Source organism: Zootoca vivipara, chromosome 3, assembly GCF_965207765.1.
Source record: "Zootoca vivipara chromosome 3, rZooViv2.hap1.1, whole genome shotgun sequence".
Taxonomy (NCBI): domain Eukaryota; kingdom Metazoa; phylum Chordata; class Lepidosauria; order Squamata; family Lacertidae; genus Zootoca; species Zootoca vivipara.
In genome coordinates, this window is record NC_142586.1 from 108,805,757 (window position 1) to 108,827,874 (window position 22,118).

A 22,118-nucleotide genomic window follows, 5' to 3' on the forward strand; every position below is an offset into this window, starting at 1 on the left:
ATTGAAGTGTTTTGGAATAACATGCATATAGAATTGCAAAAAACTACTAAAAATCTCTTTTAATAAAAAACCAGAAGCTTATCCTCTGGGGATTACAGGTCTGGATCTTACTCAAAAGATGAAGGATATCTTCTTACACTCCACAGTTGCAGCAAGAATGTTACGGGTAATTGCTGCAAATTTGAAATCTGACAAACTCCCATCTATGCAGGAATGGATTCAAAAATTGATTGAATATGTGGGATTAGATAGTTTGTCTGAAAAAATAAAGAATAAACCTAAACAGGTATTTGTATCAAAATGAGAAATCTTAAAAATGTATTTAAAAAAATAAATATAGCAGTTTAAATTCTGTTGCAGCATTTGACTAATTTCAGTAGTAGCTTCAATAATAATGTGAGACTCAAGATTAATGAAGAAGCAGTTTAATCATGATAATAGTTTGTATTTTCTGTATTTGAATTAAGGAGTAGACGGGAAGTCATTTGTGTTTTGTATTTGGTTTGGCAATGATTGTATTAATTTTCTGTACGGTATGGGTGTAAAGGGTGCATTTTCCCCCTTTTTTGTTTGTTCTTTTTGTTTCTGTAATAACTCAATAAAAAAATTGAAAAAAGGGGGGAAACTTGGTTTAATTCATACCATACGTAGAGTGCAAATGATCTGTGTAACCCTGAATAACATGGCCAATTTTTGTCACTACTGTATGTTTTTATAATGTTCCATATTTTCCGGCATGCCCCGGTTGCCAAACTAGTGGTATGTCCAGATCTACTGTACTCAAAAGGAAGAGTTTGTCTAACTTCCTGTTTTATATTTGGTGAACATGACACATACTTTGTCAATTTCTGTAAGCCTAAAATTGACTACATGCACAAAATCCATTTCAGCACTTGTCTGTACTGGAAAAGGATTCCACACTGGGTCTACACTGGTATGGTATGACTTATCTATTAAACTGTTCCGGTTTTCAAACTGTAAGCAGTGGCAGGTGGGATAAATGAAGGCTGTATTTGATAATTTGAAAACTATCAGTAAAGCATTCCAATCAGCAATTTCAACCAGCTCTATAAATGACTATTAAAAGATTCAAACATAGTGGTATAGTTATCAGATTTAACTTCTTTAAAAGAGAGGAAGCTAATATGTGACATGTCGTCTATTGGAATGATTTGCAGCCATTTCACCCAGGAATAAAGGAAAATTGACAGCCTTCTGTAGATAGTCCTATGAGGTTGTGGATTTAGAACCTTAGAAGTAAAACATTTCTGCATGGAATAAATGTTTTTTAGAAAACCAACAAAAATAACTTCAAATCTGAGTAGTTTTGTACTAGAAAGTCACAAATATTCTGAATATCTAAAGTAAGCAGACTCTTATGAGACAGCTGGCTATGGCTACTGTTTAACAGAGCTAGTGACAAGAAAATGCTTGTGACAACTGATCACATATATATTAGTTCACAATTCATTCTAATAGTACCATATATTTGCCCATGCAGGAAAGTATGGGTGATCCTGTGATTAAGATGCCAAAGTTGAAAGCAAACATAATGTCACACATCGCTAACTGTTAATACTGAGGAAATCTGTGAGCTGAAACAGAGCTGTCTCATGTTCACACTGATGTGTTAAGGATATGTGCCAAATTTTTCATTCACAGTTATGCTTGAATGGGTGACACCATCCTCTTCCCTTAAGCAACTGTTCATGATACAAGCTACCTCATCACAAGCTCAGTTTTAAGAAATATTATTCCACTAGACACATTCAAGAAAGCCATTCCTTTGTAAACAGTACTTCAAACAAAAATGTTAAATTATTATTATTACACTGTGCTTAGGTTTTCTAAGAGGAAAAAGTAATTTTAAAAAGGCATTCATTTTCCATAAACAAGAACAAAGAAAAATTAAAGGTAGCAAGAAAAATTGTTTTATAAAAGGTTTTGACTATCAACATTTCCTTTCGCTAAATAAAGTCAAGAGTGCTACCGTACTAGAGTGCATCTGCTCAGGTGCTTCCTGTTCGATTAAGTCATAAATACAGGAAGAGAAAGAAAAAGAAAGCATGATTTGGCAGGGGAAAGTTTCCACTCAAAACATTTGCTGTGTGCAATTCCCCATCAGGGTGCTGATATGGAGCAGGGGAGAAAGATTGTGCTATGTGATCATGAGGTCCATGTGGGAGCTGCATGCTGCAATACAAAATCAGACTTCAAAGACAAGCTTCAGATATATGTGCCTCTTTTATATCAGGGTAAAAAAACTCAGTATCTTCTGAAGTAGAATTCGCATCAGTAATACTACCTGGGGCTCCTGGGAGTTGTGGTCTAGAACTGAAGACACCAGATTGGTGAAAACTGATAGTTGGACAGACTTCTGGCTGGGATGAGAAAATCTAAGTTTGTGTGTTATAAAGATTATTGTGTTCGATAGAATACTGCATATCTTATTACCAAATAGAATTTTATGTTGCTTTGATGCATTCAAACTTAGAGCAGGGCTTTTAGTATGGCTGCCTCTGTTTTGTCGCACTCATCCATTGTCTCCTGTGACAAATGGATACCAACCAACCTGATTCCTTGCAAAATAGAACACTATCTGCATTTTGTGGAAACAACTGAATACATTTTTTGTTCCAACAGGCTTTCCCAGCTGAATGAATGGGTCTCTGTCATGGGTCTCTCTCTCTCTCTCTCTCTCTCTCTCTCTCTCTCTCTCTCTCTGTGTGTGTGTGTGTGTGTGTGTACACACTATTTATCTATACTGTATCAATATATATTTGGTGTGTGTTGTTTTCAACTGTGTTTTTGCTGTTTTTATTGTACATCGTCCTGCAATGCATTGTGGGGGACAACAATAATTCACCCTCCCACAGAAACCTTAAGGGTAAAAAGATTTTGAAGGACTAAATTTACTACTTTTTACTATACCCTTATTTTCTGCACCAGGCTACACAAAATATATTATTAACTGAGGACACAGTTACTGTCACAGACTATCTAGTACTAGCTGGCCCTGCCACGTGTTGCTGTGGCTAATCCCTGTGACTGCCCCCACCCTGTCCCAATCCATGATCTATTCCAGGGGTCCCCAGACTTACCGGCTTTTGGGCCGGTTCCCACCGCGCCAATCGCGCGGCGGGCCGGAGGACGGCGGAGTGCGCACGGGCGCTTACTAGCGCAGCGGCACGCTTCCAGGGTGGAAAAAGCGCCGAAAGTCCGTTGTGCGCATGCGTATGGGCCTCCCCCGACCCGGAAGTGCACCAGAAATGACCTCTTCCGGGTCGGGAGAGGCCCATACGCATGCACACAAAGGATTTTTGGCGCTTTTCTCCCGACCCGGAAGAGCGCTGCCGCGCTGCGCGCCGTAAGAGCGGGCAGCGGCGGTCGTCGCGGGCCGGATTGGCAGGCCAATTGGGCCGCATCCGGCCCCCGGGCCGTAGTTTGGGCACCCCTGATCTATTCTGTTTGTCCCCCCCTCTCAGTTTATCCCTGTGAATCCAACTCCCTCTTCCTGGGAACCCCCAGTCAGGGGAGGTGTGGTTCCTTGGGTGATCCTGGTATTTGGGGGCTGGGAGAGGAGGGTTGAGGAAAGGTGAGGGTCCTTGGGTGGTGTTGATATTTGGAGGGGTGGGAGGGGAGGGTTGAGGAGAGGTGAGTTTCCTTGGGTGGTCCTGATATTGGTAGGGAAGGGTTGAGGAGAGTGAAGGGTCCTTGGGGGTCTTGGTATTGGTTGGGGAGGGTATTGTGGGTGGAGGGTCTTGGGGGTAGAGCGTTGTAGTGGGGCAGGATTCCGAGGGAGGTAGTGTCCGTGAGGTTCATGTGGAGGGTGCAACTCCATTGGGGGTGTGGTGTGGGATGTGTGAAGGTCCAGGTCCGTGGGGGACGGCGGTATGGGGCGGCGAATTTTAAAGAAAAGGGGAAAGAGAATAAAATGTGTAGTGGCCTGGTGGATGTTCCTTGGTGGGGGTATGATGTGCGGGGGGTGGACTGTGTAGGGGGCTGGTGGTTGTTCCCTGGCGGGGGCAAGATACAAAGAGAGGGGGGACTTGTGGATACTTCAGGAGTCTGGTGGTTGTTCCCTGGGGGACGGGACGACTGTGTGGCTACTCTGGGAGGTGTTATCCTTGATCTCTGGGGCGGGCGGGGATCCCTGGGGAGTGGCCTGCTATCGAGTCGGCCTGTTCCCTAGTGGTGTCGAGATGGGTATGGGCGGGATCTATGGGGGGCCAGGGATCCCTGGGGAGAGGGCTGGTGTTGGGGTGGCCTGTTTTGTGCCGGTGGCGAGATCTCCGCAGAGGGTGTGGATTGTGGATCGGCCAGGATGGAGAAGGCCGCAACCTATGGGGGGGGCGGGGATCCCTGGGGAGTGGGTTGGTGTTGGGGTGGCCTGCTCCCTGGAGGTGGTGTGATCGGAACAGCCTGTTCCCTGAGGGGGGAATCTCTGGGGTAGGTACCTTCATGGCAAGAGGGGGTCCTTGGGGAGCGGGTTACTGTTGGTGTGGCCTGGTCCCTGGCAGAGGTCTGGTGTCCGGGGTGGGCTGGGTCCCGGGGTGGTGGGGTGGATGGAGAGTGGGCGGGATTTTGGCAGTATGTTGGATGTTGTTTGGTGGAGTGCATGGGGAGTGGGCAGGATTTTGGCTGTATGTTGGTTGTTGTTTGGTGGGGTGGATGGGGAGTGGGCGGGATTTTGGCTGTATGTTGGATGTTGTTTGGTGGGGTGGATGGGGAGTGGGCAGGAATTTGGCTGTATGTTGGATGTTGTTTGTTGGATGTCCACTGAAGGGGGCAAATCCAGGTTTCTACCTGTCCTAGGTATGTGTGTGAACAATGTAAGTGGATAGAGCTCCTACATGCGCACCTGATGTTGTGGGCAAATTAGAGGGCGATCGGGTAAGCGGTTGTGGAGAAAGGTTCAGTCAAACAAACATGCACCTTCTACATTTTTTATACAGTATACAGATTATGGATCAAAAAAATAAAAAGGGGAGAAGACCAAAGAAAATTTATCTTATACATCAACCCACGAAGTAAATCGGGATTTTTAAATAAAAAGATGAAAATCAGAGGATAAAGGAGGACATAAAACTAGGAAAGACAGAATGATCTGAGGATCATTTGTAGACAAAAGAAATACCAATGATCTTAGAATTACTGATAACAAAAAATGGCTAAGAAAGAAGATTATGTGATCTTGAAGACAAACCAGAAATTTAACTCCAGGAAGTATTTTTTTTACATTAATTTAAACAGCTGTTTCCTCAAAGCAGCACAAACTGTGAAAACAGTTGCACTATTGTTACATTTTAGTTTAACTACTACATGTGCTCCTTTATATACTGAAACAAACTTGTTTTATTTACTACGTTCAAGCAAAAACAAACATGTGTTTTGTCAGGCATCCCAGGAGCAAATCATTGCCAAGTGGACACAATAAACCTACTTACAACATTTTCAAATGACATAAATAGCCACAAACTTTTTTTAAAAGAGGGTGCATTAACATATAGTCACTTAAATTCAATTAAAAATACTGCTTCCTTAATCCCAGTTGACAAATTCTGAAATGCGAATTGAAGAAGCAAACTGATACAAGTAATTCATCTGTTGCTCAGAAAACATAAGTACAAACTTCACTGCTATCCATTTATTTTGTTTAAAATATTTTCCTCCATAACATTAGAGCCAAAATCGATGTCATGACAGCAATGCCATTTGATTAAATATAGAATTTTTCTGATCAAGTAAAAGAAAGAAAAAAAGAAAGAAAGAAAGGTGTTGGAAAGTTGTACGGCCACAATCCTTCCCTCATGTCTATGACTGAAAGAGAGGATTATGATAGCACATAATTGGCAGAAAGGAGTGCTATTGGCAGAAAGGAGTGCTGTTATGTTGGAGGAGGCTCTCCCATGTCAGAGGCCTCAAGGTACAGTACACCCAAACAAGCGGTAAGCTGCTACCAGCTGTTCAGCATGAAAAAACCCTTAAATGCCATTTTAGGGCAGTGTGCCAGCAGTTTTACATCCACTGAGTAAAGTTATGTGAGTCTGATCCTCTGGTTCCTCAGCTATACCAGCCTGAAGCTGGCATAGCAAGAGAAAAAAGGGGGGGGAGGCATGCCCCCAACTCCCTCAACACTTTCTTGCCCTTGACAGTAGAAGGCTTCAGCTGACCTTCCCAGACCCTAGCTGAAGATTAGGATTGCTCTGTTATGTTAAATCGGAAAAAGGACACATAGATAAGGAGTCTAGACCTACCCCCTCCTGTAGCTTCCCTCATCAGCTCAGGGCTTCCAGGGCACACTTTCTACACAATATATGAACCTGCCCAAATCTCTAGGGGTTTCAGAATAAGGTTATCAATAAAATCCAATAGATCACAGCCTATCAGTTAATATCAAACACCTCATAGAGAATCTGGTAATAGCAGCTAGAAGACGTATTCTCCAGCACTGGGAATTAACAGAACCTTCCACTAAAACAGAACTGTTATTTAAAAATAATAGAAATTGCTATATATAAAAAACTTGCATTTCCCCCTCAGGATTCAGCAAAAGGTGCAGAAAATAAATTTAAAGGAATTGTTTTTACTTCTCTTGAAAGGTTTTGTTTCCATAACTGATAATGTCCAACCGTGTGTCTTTTTTACAATGCTATAATTTAAAATAATATGACCATGACTATATTCTGCTTATACTTATATTTCTATCTGTATTGTAGCTTATGTTTGCATCATTTATTGCTTAATTGTATGAAGTTTTATTCCATAATAACCAGACTGGTGTGTGGGGGGGTGTAGGAATCTTACTTAGGGAAAAAATGCAGTCAGCACCTCACTTAATATGAGCCTTCAACACAACTGACCTAGTTACGGGCCCTGGAATGAATATATAAAGTTGCCCTAACAGTGACCTACAATGGGAAATGTAGACAACTGAAGGGAACATGGCATAACAGAAATAAAATCTGTGCTGCTGGAACAGAAAAGCCTTACTGAACAACTGAATGGGGAAATGATATTTTAAACAGATGTTTTGGACTGTTTGTTAACATCCATTATATTCAAATCAATAAACACTTGAGGAAGACGTTTGTAAAAGATCCAATGTCTTCAGTCCCTCCACACAACAAATATGCTATCACATCATTATTCTAGCCATTTCTTTCAAGTTATGGCTAGTATGATTAAAGTGATTAAAAATACCTTGGTTTCAGTAATACATAAAGGGCAATACACTGCATTAAAAAAGGCCCATTTCTGTGGTGGCCCCAGATTTTGGAACTCCTTTCCTACTGAAGTGCAAATGGCTTCACCTGTGGCAGGAGTATGAGCAACAGGGAATAGGAGGGATCTGCACATCTTCTTTTGCTGCTGTGCTTATTAATTTCATTTTGAAACAAATGTGGAATCCACAATTATTTTGATCCATTGATTTCAATGCAGAGTATGCAGAGTATGACTTAGCTGGATCTCACCTGTACTTACCCGCAGCTGCTTTCATATGCAAAGGAGCAGTGGCTAACTAATAAAAATCTCCATCAAAAGATGCTATCTTTTCATATCTTGCATACCACAATATATTCACCAGCAACCCTATTGCCCCTGACTACTTCAACCACAACAACCACAACAACTTATTATTTATACCCCGCCCACAACAACAATTTATTATTTATATCCCGCCCATCTGGCTGGGTTTTCCCAGCCACTCTGGGCGGCTTCCAACAGAAAAATAAAATACAATAATTTATTAAACATTAAAAACCTCCCTAAACAGCGCTGCCTTCAGATGTCTTCTAAAAATCTGGAAGCTGTTTTTCTCTTTGACATCTGATGGGAGGGCGTTCCACAGGGCAGGTGCCACTACCGAGAAGGCCCTCTGCCTGCTTCCCTGCAACTTGGCTTCTCGCAGTAGTCCAAGCGACACTGCAGTAGTCCAAGCGACAGATAACTAGAGCATGCACCACTCTGGCGAGACAGTCCGCGGGCAGGTAGGGTCTCAGCTTGTGTACCAGATGGAGCTGATAAGACAGCTGCCCTGGACATAGAATTGACCTTCGCCTCCATGGACAGCTGTGAATCCATAATGACTCCCAGGCTGCACACCTGGTCCTTCAGGGGCACAGTTACCCCATTCAGGACCAGGGAGTCCTCCACACCTGCCCGCCTCCTGTCCCCCACAAACCGTACTTCTGTCTTGTCAGGATTCAACCTCAATCTGTTAGCTGCCATCCATCCTCCAACCGCTTCCAGGCACTCACACAGGACCTTCACTGCCTTCACTTCAAGGACCAAGCATCCTCCAACAGCTCTCATCTATTTTCCTACATCTCATGCCTTGCCTTACGAAATAGCTGTTCCCAACATCCTGCTGGAATAAGCCTCTCCACATCCAAACTTCCTGCTTCACAGGTCAGAAATCATCACCATCTATTTAGTCCCTTCACCACTGGCTGCAAATTCTGGTAAACAGCACTCTTTCTTTGATACCAGCATACACTGATGCCAAAATCCAGCTTTCTCCCGACTGAAATGTAGAGAGTTTGAGGACTGGGACATTCACAGGGAAACCAAAATGCTTTTTTACAAAGCTATTGTACTACCAACCTTATTGTATGCTTGTGAAACATGGACCACCTATAATGCCATCTCCAACTCCTTGAAAGATTCCATCAACAGTGTCTCCAAAATTTTTACACATCACTTGGAAAGACAGGCGAACAAATGCCAGTGTACTGGAAGAAGCAAAGATCACCAGTGTTGAAGCAATGATTCTTCAACATGAACTTGGTTGGATTGGTCATGTTGTTTGGATCGTCTTCCAAAGCAACTACACTATTCCGAACTTAAAAATGGAAAGCGTAATGCTGGTGGTCAACAAAAGAGGTTTAAAGACTCGCTCAAGGCAAATCTTTTTTTAAATGTAGTATAAACACAGACAATTGGGAAACACTGGCCTGTGAGCGCTCCAATTGGAGAACAACCTTACCAAAGATGTCATGGGCTTTGAAGATGCTCGAACTCAGGACGAAAGGGAGAAACGTGCTAAGAGGAAGGCACGTTTGGCAAACCCTCACCATCATCAACTCCCACCCGGAAACCTATGTCCCCACTGTGGAGGCATGTATGGATCTAGAATTGGCCTCCACAGTCACTTACGGACTCACCGTTAAGACCATGTTCATGGAAGACAATCTTACCCGGCTACGAGTGATCACCAAAGAAGAAGAAGAAGTAGTAGTAGTAGTAATATTTTTATTGTTTCTAAAAAACTTCCAGATTTCTTCTTGCTTTTAAGCAAAGCCACCCCTCTGATCCCTGGGTGGCTGAATACAATAAAGGAGGGGATGTAGCTGGAATATCCTGCAGCTGATGCTTTATTTGTTAAACTGAATTGATTGTGAGTATTGTTCATCACAGCACAGTACAGGCAGTCCTCTCTCTCATGAGAAATGCTCAAGTCCTGATTTGCAAAAGCTGATAAAGCTACTTGAAAGAAGAGACCCATTTTATTGGACTGGCTTTTACAAGGAATTTGGAAGAGTTTTGAATTTCAGAGAAAGGTTACATTTAGTTACCAAAGTCTATTCATGGCATGGTAGTGAAGTGAGAATCTGTGTGGGACTGGAAAGTACACTGACAAGCTTCTTTTGATACTGGAGCCTATGAAAGTAGCTCCTATACATGATCTGACTTAAATATAGAAAAGCTATTGATTAGGAACACCTATCCCATTATCATTAATATCTTCTGCAGAGGTCCTTTTCAATGTCCTCTACCACCAGATATGAAAATCATCAATTCTCAACAGTGGTACCCCAGATGTGGAATTATCATTAGGTTTCCCCTTCAAAGAACTATCAGCATAAGCAGCATGATTCCGATCAGTTCAGGACCCTAGACAATGGAGTGTGCCTCCAGGGATGAGGTGAAACTGTGTTGTTTTTGCTGCATTAGGAACACCGAAGTGACCTCTCTGGGGTGCAAGCCTGGGCAGAATATGTGGAGGTACCGAGCTGCCCAGATGACAAGACACCGCACCCACCCCCGGCCTGAAGTGGTCCTAAGGAAATCAGAGCAATACAATTGGTTCTAGCTAGGCTGTAAGAGTTGCCAGAATGAGGCGTACAAGGGCCATCCAACCGTCTTAGGGACTCCACTCCAGATTTGTGTAAGGTTTATTCCTTAGCCTTTTCTTCGGTCCCACAAAGCAGCGGAGGTTTGGGGGGGTCAGAGTTTTCCTTCTCCTAGATGGGCTACTTCCCCAGTTTGAAGAGCCCCATCTATCTATCTCTATAGCATGTGCAGAAATTGGCTTATTGACCTTTGGACCCACTATTGGTCTCATCTACTCAGAGCCTGTCTTTGCTAGAGCCTGTCTTTGCATGCAGGGGAATGCATGGGGGTATAGGGGTACTTTAAACCTTTATGTCGCTAGGGTCCTGAACCAGAGCAGCCACCCACCACCCATGCCTGGAAAAAATATTTTTCCTAAGAAAAGTGCAGGCATGGGGAGTCTTCTATTATTTCAGTGAGACAAAAGGTTCATGTCCACTACACTGGAGTCCCAAGTCTATATCCACACCACCACCTTTCTGTTTTTGGGGGTGAGAAGTTTGTACTCAAGGTCAAACTATAAGTAAACCTCATGTGCAGTCTTGTCCTAAATCTTAAAATGATTTGTTAACTGTGGTTGGCATCCATCTGTCTTGGGAGACAGTGGAGAAGTGTGCCTTTGGATGTGAAGTCAAACTGTTGAAGATTTACAGGGTCTGCTGTAGCTGTCCTCCCACTTTATCTCTGCTCTTTCAGCTTTGCTTTTTTGTGGTCCAAAGGAAAGCAGAGCAATATGTTTGACTCTAGCTTGGCTGCAGGAGTTGCTGGAAGATAACTAAGGGTTTCCTAAATTGTTATGCCATTCCAGATTCACTGGAAAACTTGGACCACAGCCTAGGTAAGAAACAGACAACTGTAGTAGTGGGATATGCCATTTATGATGCCTCCCAGCTAATTAACAACAACAACAACAATAACATTTGTACCCCGCCCATCTGACTGGGTTGCCCTAATCATACAGCAACTATGAAGTAGCACTTCACCCTCTGCCTGTCTTAGAAGTGTCCCACTTAACATTGAGTGAGTGAACCCTCTCCTGGTATAGAACCAACACAGAGAGAATGCTGAATCAAACTTTTTGAGGTTCTTCATTTTAGTTTGCCAATAGGCCCTGTGGTTAATGGGTGTGGTGGTTGATGCTCCAAGTAGCAGACCAATAAGTCTCTGCCCTGTGCTCATAGTGGTCTATAGGAAACTCATTTGTATCCAGTGACAGATTCAGTGTGGCCATGAGCTAGCCCCTTTCAGAATTTATTGATATGTCATAGCCTGAAAGGGAATTGTAAAGCTTTTGTAGACTCCTGATTAAAATATTTGCTACCCTCCCAATACCAATTCAGAGTTTGTGCTAATATAATTGACCTTGGGATAAAATGTAGCCAATTTAGATAATCTATCTAGCAGCATTATTTCATAGTCGCTGTATGACTGTTAATTAGCTGGGGTCACATAGTGAAGGAGAAGAAAATGGTGCCAAAGGAGCAGCAGAGAGAAGCATTTTGCATCTCTCCTTGAAACAGGGCTTTTTGTCAGAAAATGTCTGCACATGAGCACTTGGTGCAGCTGTATTCTAAATGTGATATCCAAGTCAAGTTGTATATGACTGACTTTTTTGCAAATCAGCTAGCAAACTGAATTATCATTACCCTAAGCAACTCTGCTTAAATGGTATCAAAAATAAGCTGCCTTTATTCAGACAATGGTAGCAGAAGAGAGCATTTTCTATCACTGACACTGTTATAGCACAGGTGTGGCATGATAGTCAGATGCAGACTAATTTCTCTGCCACTCTTTGTTGTCTCCCTTGATATTCCAATGCCAAAAATCTCCATTGTAAATAAGAGAAGACCACAAGTGTTTTTCTGGGCATTATTTTCTCAACAGCCTCAGTCAACCTCCAATCCACATCAGGTCATCAAACAGCATCAACTTTACCTTTTTGTGTCCCATCCCAAACGCATCACCATGCCTAAGCATTCTGGAAGCTAGCTAGGTCCATAACTCTCTGGAGTGAAATCCTAGTGGCCCACCACCCCGAGTACCAAGAGTAATAATCTAAATCTTCATAAAATGATGGTCGAACTACAAAGCAGTTGAAACAATGTTCTGTCATGCCCAAGCTACTATACGTCACGGTAGAGAGATTTCAACAAAAGTACACACTATTCTATATAAGAAGAAGGAATTTCCATCTCTACCAAAGGATCATCTCCAATTCTCCACAGTACCAACAGCAAAGAAATAAGTACATTATAAGGCTCTTAGTCTTTAGGATGACATCCTAAATTCTATTATGTTTCTGACTATACTGAAAGTAATCATCCAGCTATACAACTTTATTAAAAAACAAAAAAAAAGTCTATAATCTCTGGCTTCAAGTAATCATATTCACTGAACTTTCATGTCAGTGAAGTCTGACTTCATACTAGACTTTTTTATACATAGCCATTATTAACTGCATGCATCCTTACTTTGTGAATCCTTTGAATGTACTTAAATCAGAAGGTTTTAACAACAGTACTTGTTGCTGCTCATATCTTTCACAGATGTTGATTCATGCATGATGATTTCCACATGTTGAATCACTAGCTTATGAGCAACAGCTCTTGGGCAAACGAAGTACAATAGTACAATAGACTACACAGGACTAAAACATTTTTGCTCCCAATTCAGGATGTGGAAATGTTACTTTTAGGTTTAGTCCTGTGTAGTCTAAAAATGTTTTAGCAGCAAGCTGTAAGTCATTTCATTAGAGGAATTCATCTATCATCAAAAACTGGGGAAACCTCTTGTGGCAATGTTCATCCCAAAGGAAACATGCTGCTTCTAGGGGTGCCCTATTTCTTATTAAACTACATTTAATTTCCCACAACTTTATTTGTTAAGATATTACACCACTGAAAAATAGAATGAACATATGGCTCTTCCATCCATATCAGTGATACAAAAATTACCACCACTTAGCCATAAATTAAGGTTTAAAATATGAATCAATTTCTGTGGGGTTTTCCAATATTAATTGAAACTGGGGACAGACTAGCCTTTGTAATGATCACTACAAAAATGATGCCATTCAACCAAAATACTATCCTCAACAGATGTCCCTCAAAGCCCTCAAACTTTTGTTCTGAGCTGTGTTTATGAAGTATATTACAGCACAGAATAATTAAGTGCAGCTTTCATTTAAACAAACTGTTGAAATCATGGGGTTTCCTTCCCAAGTAAAATTAAGATCAGTTTGCAAGCACTATTGCATTTTGTCTTAAACACTGATCAAAATCAGGGATCTGAAGCTCCACACAGATAACATATGAGGGATGAAACCTGGGAGGTTTCTACAAAACATTAAAATGTATACTGAGCTTTTACGGCAAATATAAAAAGCTTAGAGTTGAACATTTCATCTGAGTACAATTATTCTCAGACCAGATGCAGTACTTAACCCTTTACTGGATTGAATCCTGTGTTACTTCTGCCTAGCAATTTTGCATCTCCCCACTTCCGCTGAATTCAACTCCCAGGAAACAGCTGCACACATAAGCAGTACAAACAATTGGGAATATGTTAAGGCACTGAACTATGTTCCCAAGTTAGCAGAAAAAGTGACCACAAGAAATGCATTCTTAGACCAACTGCTAAAAGTGGCATACAGAAGACACCAAATCATACAATAAAACAACTTACATTTGAAGCATGACTTCATTCAAGAAAACTCCATCCACAAGCGCAACATATTCGTCCAAGTTTGTTGGATTTCCTCCAGCTAACGGTCCAAATGTCTTAACCTATAACAGAATTATCACAATGACATACTGTACTTCGTCTTGGTCTCCAGCATAAGAAATTACAGTACACACACACACACACACACTTGAAATCTCTGCAACTGAATAGTGAATTAATGCTTACCCAAGTAACAAGAGGGCTGGATATGAAGACCTCCAAAAGAGGTGTGAAAATCTCGTTTTCCATCTTAAGAGCTTTTTTTAAAAAAACAAATCAGTATTTTCCAAAAAGAAAGAAAAGCCAAACAAAACAAGAAGCCAGTAGGTTCCCTCCGTTGCAGTAATTCCGTAAAATGCTCCACGAGTTCAGGAAGAATACGTCCAAGCTAGTTCCCCCGATAAAATTCAAAAAGTAGCCAGGGCAGTGGCGACAACAGGGTTTTCATTATGCCCCTCGTCCAGAAAAGGAGCGGTCGCGAGGCCATCGCCGACGTTCATTTTCAGGGTTCCCCACACACCCTCCCCCGACGCTTCCTACGGATGTATGTCTTCGACTTCACTCTCTTTCTTCCTCTTCTGCCCGTGCTTTAAGAGGAAGGAGAAAGAAAGGAAGCGACCCTACGAGAGAGCCCTATCTCAGCCAGCCGCACAACAGCAACACCCCCCCCCCCAGCCGCCGTCTCCCCAGCTCCTTTACTCTACCCGGGGCTGCCGCACCAGCAAGCAAGACTGCAAAGACATGCAAATCCCAAGGAAAACTACCTCGACCCAGTTTCGCTCCCTAGCCAGGCGAAAGCGTGCATGTGTGTGACAAGGAGGGCAGAAATCTCTCCTTCCAAGCCGCCGCCGCCACCCCACTTTCCAAGTCCCTCTTTTCTCAGGCGAGCCCGCACAGGAAATCCCTCCCCGCTCCGCAAGCCAGGCTCGTTTCCCTCCCCATGCAGACAAGGAGGGCGCCGGTTCCTTCAGGCAAGGTTGGTTTGGGGTGGGGGTGCGAGGGAAGGGAGGTAGGCTTTGGTTATTGTTTTTCCGTGGGGAGGCAGCTCGCGCAGCTTTCCTCAGAGGGCAACACACCTCTCTATCCAAAAGAGGCGGCCTCCCCTCGCTGCTTTGAAGATGGGTATGTAGAGAGGATCCCACCCCACCCCGTTCCCTGGCCCCTCAACGCTCGCCTTTTACATCTCCCTCCCCCCCAAAAAAACCAAGGCTGCTCTGGTCTGCAGCCTCTCCCTTCCACGGGCTTCCCCCCCCCGTGACTCACCCACCGCCACCACCTCAGCCCCTCACTCAGTCCCTTCCCCGCCCCCCCCCCCGCCCCAGCCAGCTGCCTCCTCAGCTTCCTCTTTCCCTCCCCATTTCCCACCCTCTTTTTTTCTACTCCTCTTTTTTCTCTCTCTCTCCTTGCTGGTCCCAGTTGCAACAGCCCTTCCAACCCTCCCCCCCCCGAAAAAAAATCCACACACACTTCCAGGGACTAAGTCCCCCTTCCCTGGCGGGTGCGCCCGCCCGCTCTCCTGCTTTCGCCCCTCAGTAACGGCTAAACCGATCCTTCAGTCCAGCAGCCGCATCACTCGCGGCTCGCGCGCTCTCTCTCTATCCACACCCACCTACCCTCCCTTCCCTTTCTCCGGCACACGCCTGCCTCCTCTCCTTCCCCTCTAACGGAGAAGGAACCAGGGGAAGAGAGAGAGAGATCCTTCCGCAGCGCTGCAGGGGCAAGGGGAAGCAGCGCACTTTTTTTTTTGTATGGTTGTGTATATGCAAGTATGTAATCTCTCTCACGGTCCTGGTTTATCCCTCCGCCTCACTGGGACTGGTAGAGAGGGGTGGGGAGGAATTAAGGAAAGGGGAGGAGAGGAAGAAAACCGCTGCATGGCGCGCGCGCGCGCCGACAGCCGCTGCAGTAACGGGCGGCGAGAGCGCGCCCCAGAGCGCCTTGTGGAAAGGAAGGCGCGCTGCCTTTCTGAGGTGGGGGGGTATTTTTATTTTTTTCATACATATCTATATCTGTATAATATATCTATATCTACCCTATATTTTTTCTGAGGGGGAGATTATATATATATATTGTGTGTGTGTGTGTGTGTATATAAATCACATACTGTACATACATATGTTGTATACATATACATATGCAAACACCCCATCAGAAAAAAAACAGTATATAGCTATAGATATAAGAATATTCTAATATCTATATATACTACCAGGTATTTTATCTGAGGTGGTGGGTATATATGTTTGTGTATATATGTATGTATGTTTGTGTGTGTGTGTGTGTGTGTATGTATGTGTATGTATATATATGTATATGTATATGTATGTATATATATATATATATATATATATATATATATATATATATACTGTAATATGACATGCCATCTGGTCAGAAATTGGGTGTGCACGTAAAGAGACTGAGGTTGAATTGCCTGCAAATGCTTGTGAATGGGGGAGGTGTTTAAACATTATACTGTACTCTTCCCCCCACTTCATGCATTCGCTTGGTGTGAATCATTACCACTGGCATGAGAGAACCCTCATGTGGTGGGGGAAGGAAGTGGCGGGGTCTTGAGAATTCCCCCCTTGTGGCAAGAATTGGGAGAGAGGGAGAAGTTTGTCTTTTTCTCCACCCCGACCCCATCCCGGCAAGAAATTTCATGGAAAGGATTAGTTCCATTTGTGAACGCTCCCCACCCCAAGAAGGAACATGAATTTGTTTCAAGATAACACCGGAACAAAATCAAGGTGAGAGACCCTCCCCAAATACATAAACTTTAACCTTCCCTGTGCACAACATGCAATAGTGTTCTTGGAAGACCCAGAAATATGGACCTGTTGACTGGGGCATGGTTTATACCAGGGTCCCCAAACTAAGGCCCGGGGGCCGGATGCGGCCCAATTGCCTTCTAAATCCGGCCCACGGATGGTCCGGGAATCGGCATGTTTTTACATGAGTAGACTGTGTCCTTTTATTTAAAATGCATCTCTGGGTTATTTGTGGGGCATAGGAATTTGTTCAATTTCCCCCCAAAAAAATATAGTCCGGCCCCCCACAAGGTCTGAGGGGCAGTGGACCGGCCCCCTGCTGAAAAAGTTTGCTGACCCCTGGACTTTATACACTTCAATTATAGGTGCTCATCTAGTTTCAATTACAGATCCAGAAGATGGATGTATCTCACATTCAAGGTAAAATATATATTGTGTGCATTTCACATCAAGAAAAAGGCAGGGGGGTGGATGTAGCTCTCATTCAAGGTAATATACTGTATGTGTGTTTCACATCAAGAAACGGCAGCCAAGGTGGGCTATGCAGATGAAGGGGTGGGGCAATGCAGATGAGCTCTGGCTCTGTTCTCATTGTTTCCATTGAATTCTATGGAGCAGAGTGAAATGGGCTGCATGTATAAGACATGGTTGAAAGAGAATGCAAAGATTGAGGTCACAGTCGTGGATTTAGCCAGGATTTATTCTTTGCGGGGGCAGGCTTTATGGGGGGGGGGCAGAACCGAGTTATCTGTGAGGCAATTGGTCAGCCAGTTAAGTATTTTTACCGTAGATATTTACTTGATGGGGGGGAACACAGCTGCTTTTCATCTGGAGATAATAGCACCTGAGGAAAAGAAGAAAAGGGTTAGACCCCCCCTTCCTCATGTGTTGTGGTATCCTCAGAATTGAGGGTCCTGCACATGCTACTTAAAAACCCCAGATGTGTTTACTAATTATGTTTTGTTTAGCCTTGAGCTTCTGGACATTAAGAAATTTCATCTGGACCTGGTACATTTACATCTGAATGGCAACCCTTACCAAAGTTCAGATTTTCATCACAGCTTAGACATCTCTGCATCTGTATTCCTGTCACAACTTAACTTTTGCATAAAAAGTAGAGGAGAAACAAGGTTGCTGCAGAAAAGTAAAGGAAATCAAGTGAATTGATTGCCTGCGTGTTTGGCATTATTAAACTCCCGAGCACTGCATTAACCCAGGGGATTTAATGTACTTAATAGTCATGAGTGCTTATATGCTGTATTGATAAAGAAGTTTACAAAATCTCACATGAGAATAAAGCCCCAGTTCTTTTACAAATGAGAGTGATGAAATTCTAACTTAGTAGTCGTCCCCCCCATATTACTTTTATCTAGTGTTCTTCAAATTCAAGTAGCTTTAGAACTATGCAGTAGAAACTAATGGTTGGTTCAGAAGGAAACATTTGGGAGAGGGAAAATTCCAAGTAGGGTCAAATAGCTAAACAGATTATGCTTTTAACCCAAATATCTGGATGATGTATATGTCCTAATTCTTTGAGATTAGGTAGAAAAATCCCTTTCACCAACCTCTTCTGTTACCCACAAAACAAGAGAAAAATCATTTTTGTGAAAGAGAAAATAATAAATTACAGGTTGTAGGAAGGCTAGCTTTTTAAATCAAATTTCAGAGAAATTAGAATTAGTGGTATCTAGATCAACACAAACGTGATGGATTCGTCAGCAAGAATAAGATGTTATCTTTCCAGTTTTAATCAAATGTGGATCTTTCCCAAGACAGATAATCTTTCCCTCCTTCCCAGCAAATCAGATCTTTGTGGAAGGGTTTAATTACTGGTCTCCAGATGAAATTATGGCTGGGTGGGGGGTAGAAGCTTGGCCTGGGTAATCTTGTACTAGAGCAAACGTCTCATGACACATGAGTAAAACCACTGCCAATAAACTTCTAGCTCTTGAAGGCAACTACAGAAGCATTTTTTTGTAAAAGCCTGAATATTTATCTGCTAAGTTTCTGTGTAGAATATAACCCTGTGAACAAATATTATGGAGCTTCTGTGGCTCATCAGCGTAGTCTTACATCAAGTAGCAATGACTTCAGCATTGGTCATTTCCTGGTTTTTAAAGAGTTACCAGGGGTAAATCTTGCTAATAGGAACATCAGCTCACAGCCTAGAAAAAAGGGATCTGGCACTTCAGAAACAGTTCCTGCCGAAATCAGTTGAGATAATATTAGAAAGAGGCAGTTGTAAAAAAAAAAAAGGCCATATGCAGGGCTTGTTTTCAGCTCTCAAAACCTCAAGATTATTGTGCAACTTTTCCCATTCTGTGATGTTTGTGAATATCTCTAATACATTCTAAATGTGTGTTGATTGTAGCAATTGATGTTAATTGATAATTTAAGTCTCCAGAAGATTGCTAGAAGTTATTGAAACTATTGTTTTGTATTTGGTTGCTATAACTCAGGGGTTGGCAAACTAAGGCCCGGAGGCCAGATGTGGCCCCCCAGGCTCGTAAATCTGGCCCGCGGACCCTGCTGCCCGCTCGGTCAGTCTCTGCGTGCTGCGGATGCCTCGCCACACGGGGACTGACTTTTGCGTTGCTGAGACGACACGGCTTCTGGGCCGGCAGCGGTGCTGGTGTGGCTTCAGATTGGCTGCAGGAAGTTCCTGCAGCCAATCCGAAGCCAAAGCCACCCCGTGGTTGAGGTAAACCCGCCGTGGCTATCCATGACATGCTCATACCAGTGACAAACTTAGTTGGTCTCTAAGGTGCTGCTGGAAGGAATTTTTTTAGTGAGAAAATACCTGCTATGGATGTTGGAAGCTCTCCTCCCACACAATGGACACATTCTGCCCCTGCAGTATTGCTGTCAGTGATAGCTATGCTACGTCAGACCAACACGGCTACCTACCTGTAACATTTTTCTCACTGTTTAATAAAATCTCTTTGGAGACAAATAAAAGTGCAAGCCAAATCATTTGCTTTTGACAATTTGCATTTCATGGCAAGATGCAATTGCAAGAGAACGCAGCTTGTACAGGACTCATTCCACCTACCGTAATTCTAATAAGAGTTGAATACCACAGATCAATCAACACAGTCTCCTAATATATAGCAGGATTAAGCAGTACTGACTTTAATCTTTTTATTTGTTATCTTTTAATTGGGTGTTTTGTCATGCTGACTTTGAATTGTCCTAGACATAGGGTGGGTCAGAAATCAAAGCCTAAGAATTGAGAACCATGGAACTAGCTCAATGAGTCTAAGAGGGTTTTAGACCTGTTTTCCTCTTAAAGGAATTCCACACCCACTTGCCATATGGCAAGCTGCTTTTGAAACTGGAAGGAGATTGTGATGTGGAATCTGGATTAGCTGTTCAAAGAGAAATAAGAAAAAAAGGTTACTTGGCTAATGCAAGCCCTCAATGCAGGTCTTTGGCTACCAGCCAAAACTAATTAAAAAGCTTAAAACCTTCCCGAAAGATGCTTATCTGTTGTTTTTTTCTCCCCAAAGAAAAGCGATAGGACTGTTTTCCTAAACCTTTCAGATACTGTATAATGTAGCAGCTTTTTGCAACTTTTATTTACCTGTACAGAGCCTCTCGTCCGCTCTCTGGTAAGCACGGGAAGAGTTTTAATTAGGCGGGCATGTTTGCACACAAATCCCTTTATAAGCTTGTAGATGTGGGATTGCACTTCATGCATCAAATAAAGAGTACTGTGGACCAGAATATTGTTTATTAGGCCATAATAAATTTCTGTGTTTGTAAGGTGCCGCAAGACAATAGCTACAATCATATACATCTGAGAGTAAGCCCCATGAAGAACAATCAATCTCTCTTCTGAGTAAAATAAAAAAATTCCTTCAGTAGCACCTTAAAGACCAACTAAGTTTTTATTTTGGTATGAGCTTTCGTGTGCATGCACACTTCTTCAGATACAGTGAAATGGAAGTTTCCAGGCACTTATGTAGAGAAGGGGTGGGGAGGGGTGGGGATGGGGAGGGGGGATCACTCAGAAGGGTGGTGGAAATGGGTGATTTCCTGTAACCATCTCTTCTGAGTAGAGAGGTTTAGAACGGTGCAGTTCACTGTTTTTACGTCATTGTTTACTGGGTGTTGGGGAAGTCCCATATTGTGTACACTGTAGGCTGTGTACTGTACTGTACTGGATTTTGAGCTCTAAAATCCAGCATAGATAATGAAACTTTACGTTTGCCCATTTAATTACACAACAGATAAGACATCAGCTGCCAAAATAAATAACAATTTTTATTATATGGTTGCAGACCATATTTTTTAGAGGGCTTAATCTCTACCTTCAAGATTGAGGATGAAACTGTAGTTCCAAGTTGCAGCAGCAGGAGAAGTGAGGCAGTGAGGACTGTGCTTTGGATTGGGTAGGACTAAGCCATTTGGCTCCTTCCTAGAAATGTCTCCTTTAGCAGCCATTCCACTTAGTTGCAATGTAAGGGAGAAAGAAGACAACAAGTCCTGCCCTCAGTGAATTGTCTGGGACTACCATTTGGATCCTGTGCTCCCAGGACAGGCTCCATTAGCAGTGAGGCCCATTGGTTTGGATGTCACCAAGTAACTTTTGGCTACTTTCTGTCCAGAACTGCCTCCATTAGTGGTCGTTCTACCTGGTTAAATAAAGTGCGTCAAATGTTTTTTTTTAGCATTGTTATTGTTTATATTTATTAGTCGTAAAGTTTTAAGTGTGTATATTTGCAGGCAAAATAATTCTATTTGTTCAGCTTGAGACATCATGCCAAACTCTGCTTGTACTTGGCATAGTTTAGAACTGAAGCCATGGTTTCATTTTTCAAATTTATAGGCTAACTCTAGTCTCTAAATGTAATAACATTCAGAGACATAAAGGCAGGTTGTCAATTCAAAACATCACACTAAACCGTAGTTTGCAAAAACACTTTCAATTCCAACAATGGTTTCAGAAGGGCTAATGGCGGCGATCATGCAGCTGCGACGTGAGTGGTTGTGTGCTGCGTTCCGGCGGGTGAACAATTTTCGCCATCCCACCCCCTACAATCAAGCGGCAAATGCCGAAAATCGCTCACCCTCTGGAACGAAGCATAAGTCCGGGATTTTAAGTGGTGATTTGCTGCTTGATTGTTTTGGGGGGGGGGTGCTGAAAATCACTCACCCGCCAGAACAAAGCGCGAGCCCGAGATTAGAAGTGGCAATTGTAAGTGACGTGAGCAGTTGTGTGCTCGTTCTGGCAGGTGAGCAATTTTCGGCATTCCCACCCAAATAACCCTCCCCCAAAGCTCAACACCCCCCCCCATTTTCTAAATTTTGAGGCCCCCAAAATAGGGGGCGTCTTATACATGGGGGCGTCCTATAGACGGAAAAGTACGGTATGTTTCCTGAAACATAACACCCGAGCAAAACAAATTCAAGTTAGCTCAGTATTCCCCCCCTATATATATATATATATATATATATATATATATATATATGACCAACTATGTGATAAAAAGTTTAATTCTAAAC

The 22,118-nt window shown here is 42.9% G+C and overlaps 1 protein-coding gene across 6 annotated transcripts in view; it reads right to left on the reverse strand.

Annotated features, from left to right (window-relative positions):
* CCDC88A (coiled-coil and HOOK domain protein 88A) overlaps positions 1 to 15,450 on the reverse strand; it is a 90,630-nt gene extending 75,180 nt beyond the window's left edge. For 5 of the 6 annotated variants that reach the window (XM_035110947.3, XM_035110948.3, XM_060273138.2 and 2 more), the window contains exons 1-2: positions 14,026 to 15,126; positions 13,801 to 13,901 (exon numbers count right to left, since the gene is read on the reverse strand). In XM_035110947.3, the coding sequence (XP_034966838.2) occupies positions 13,801 to 13,901; positions 14,026 to 14,088 (164 nt within the window). In that variant the 5' untranslated portion in view covers positions 14,089 to 15,126. Of the gene's footprint in view, positions 1 to 13,800; positions 13,902 to 14,025; positions 15,127 to 15,306 lie in introns of those variants that run through there. The other variant, XM_088667424.1, reaches the window with a different exon arrangement.
* Positions 15,451 to 22,118: the final 6,668 nt, after the last annotated feature.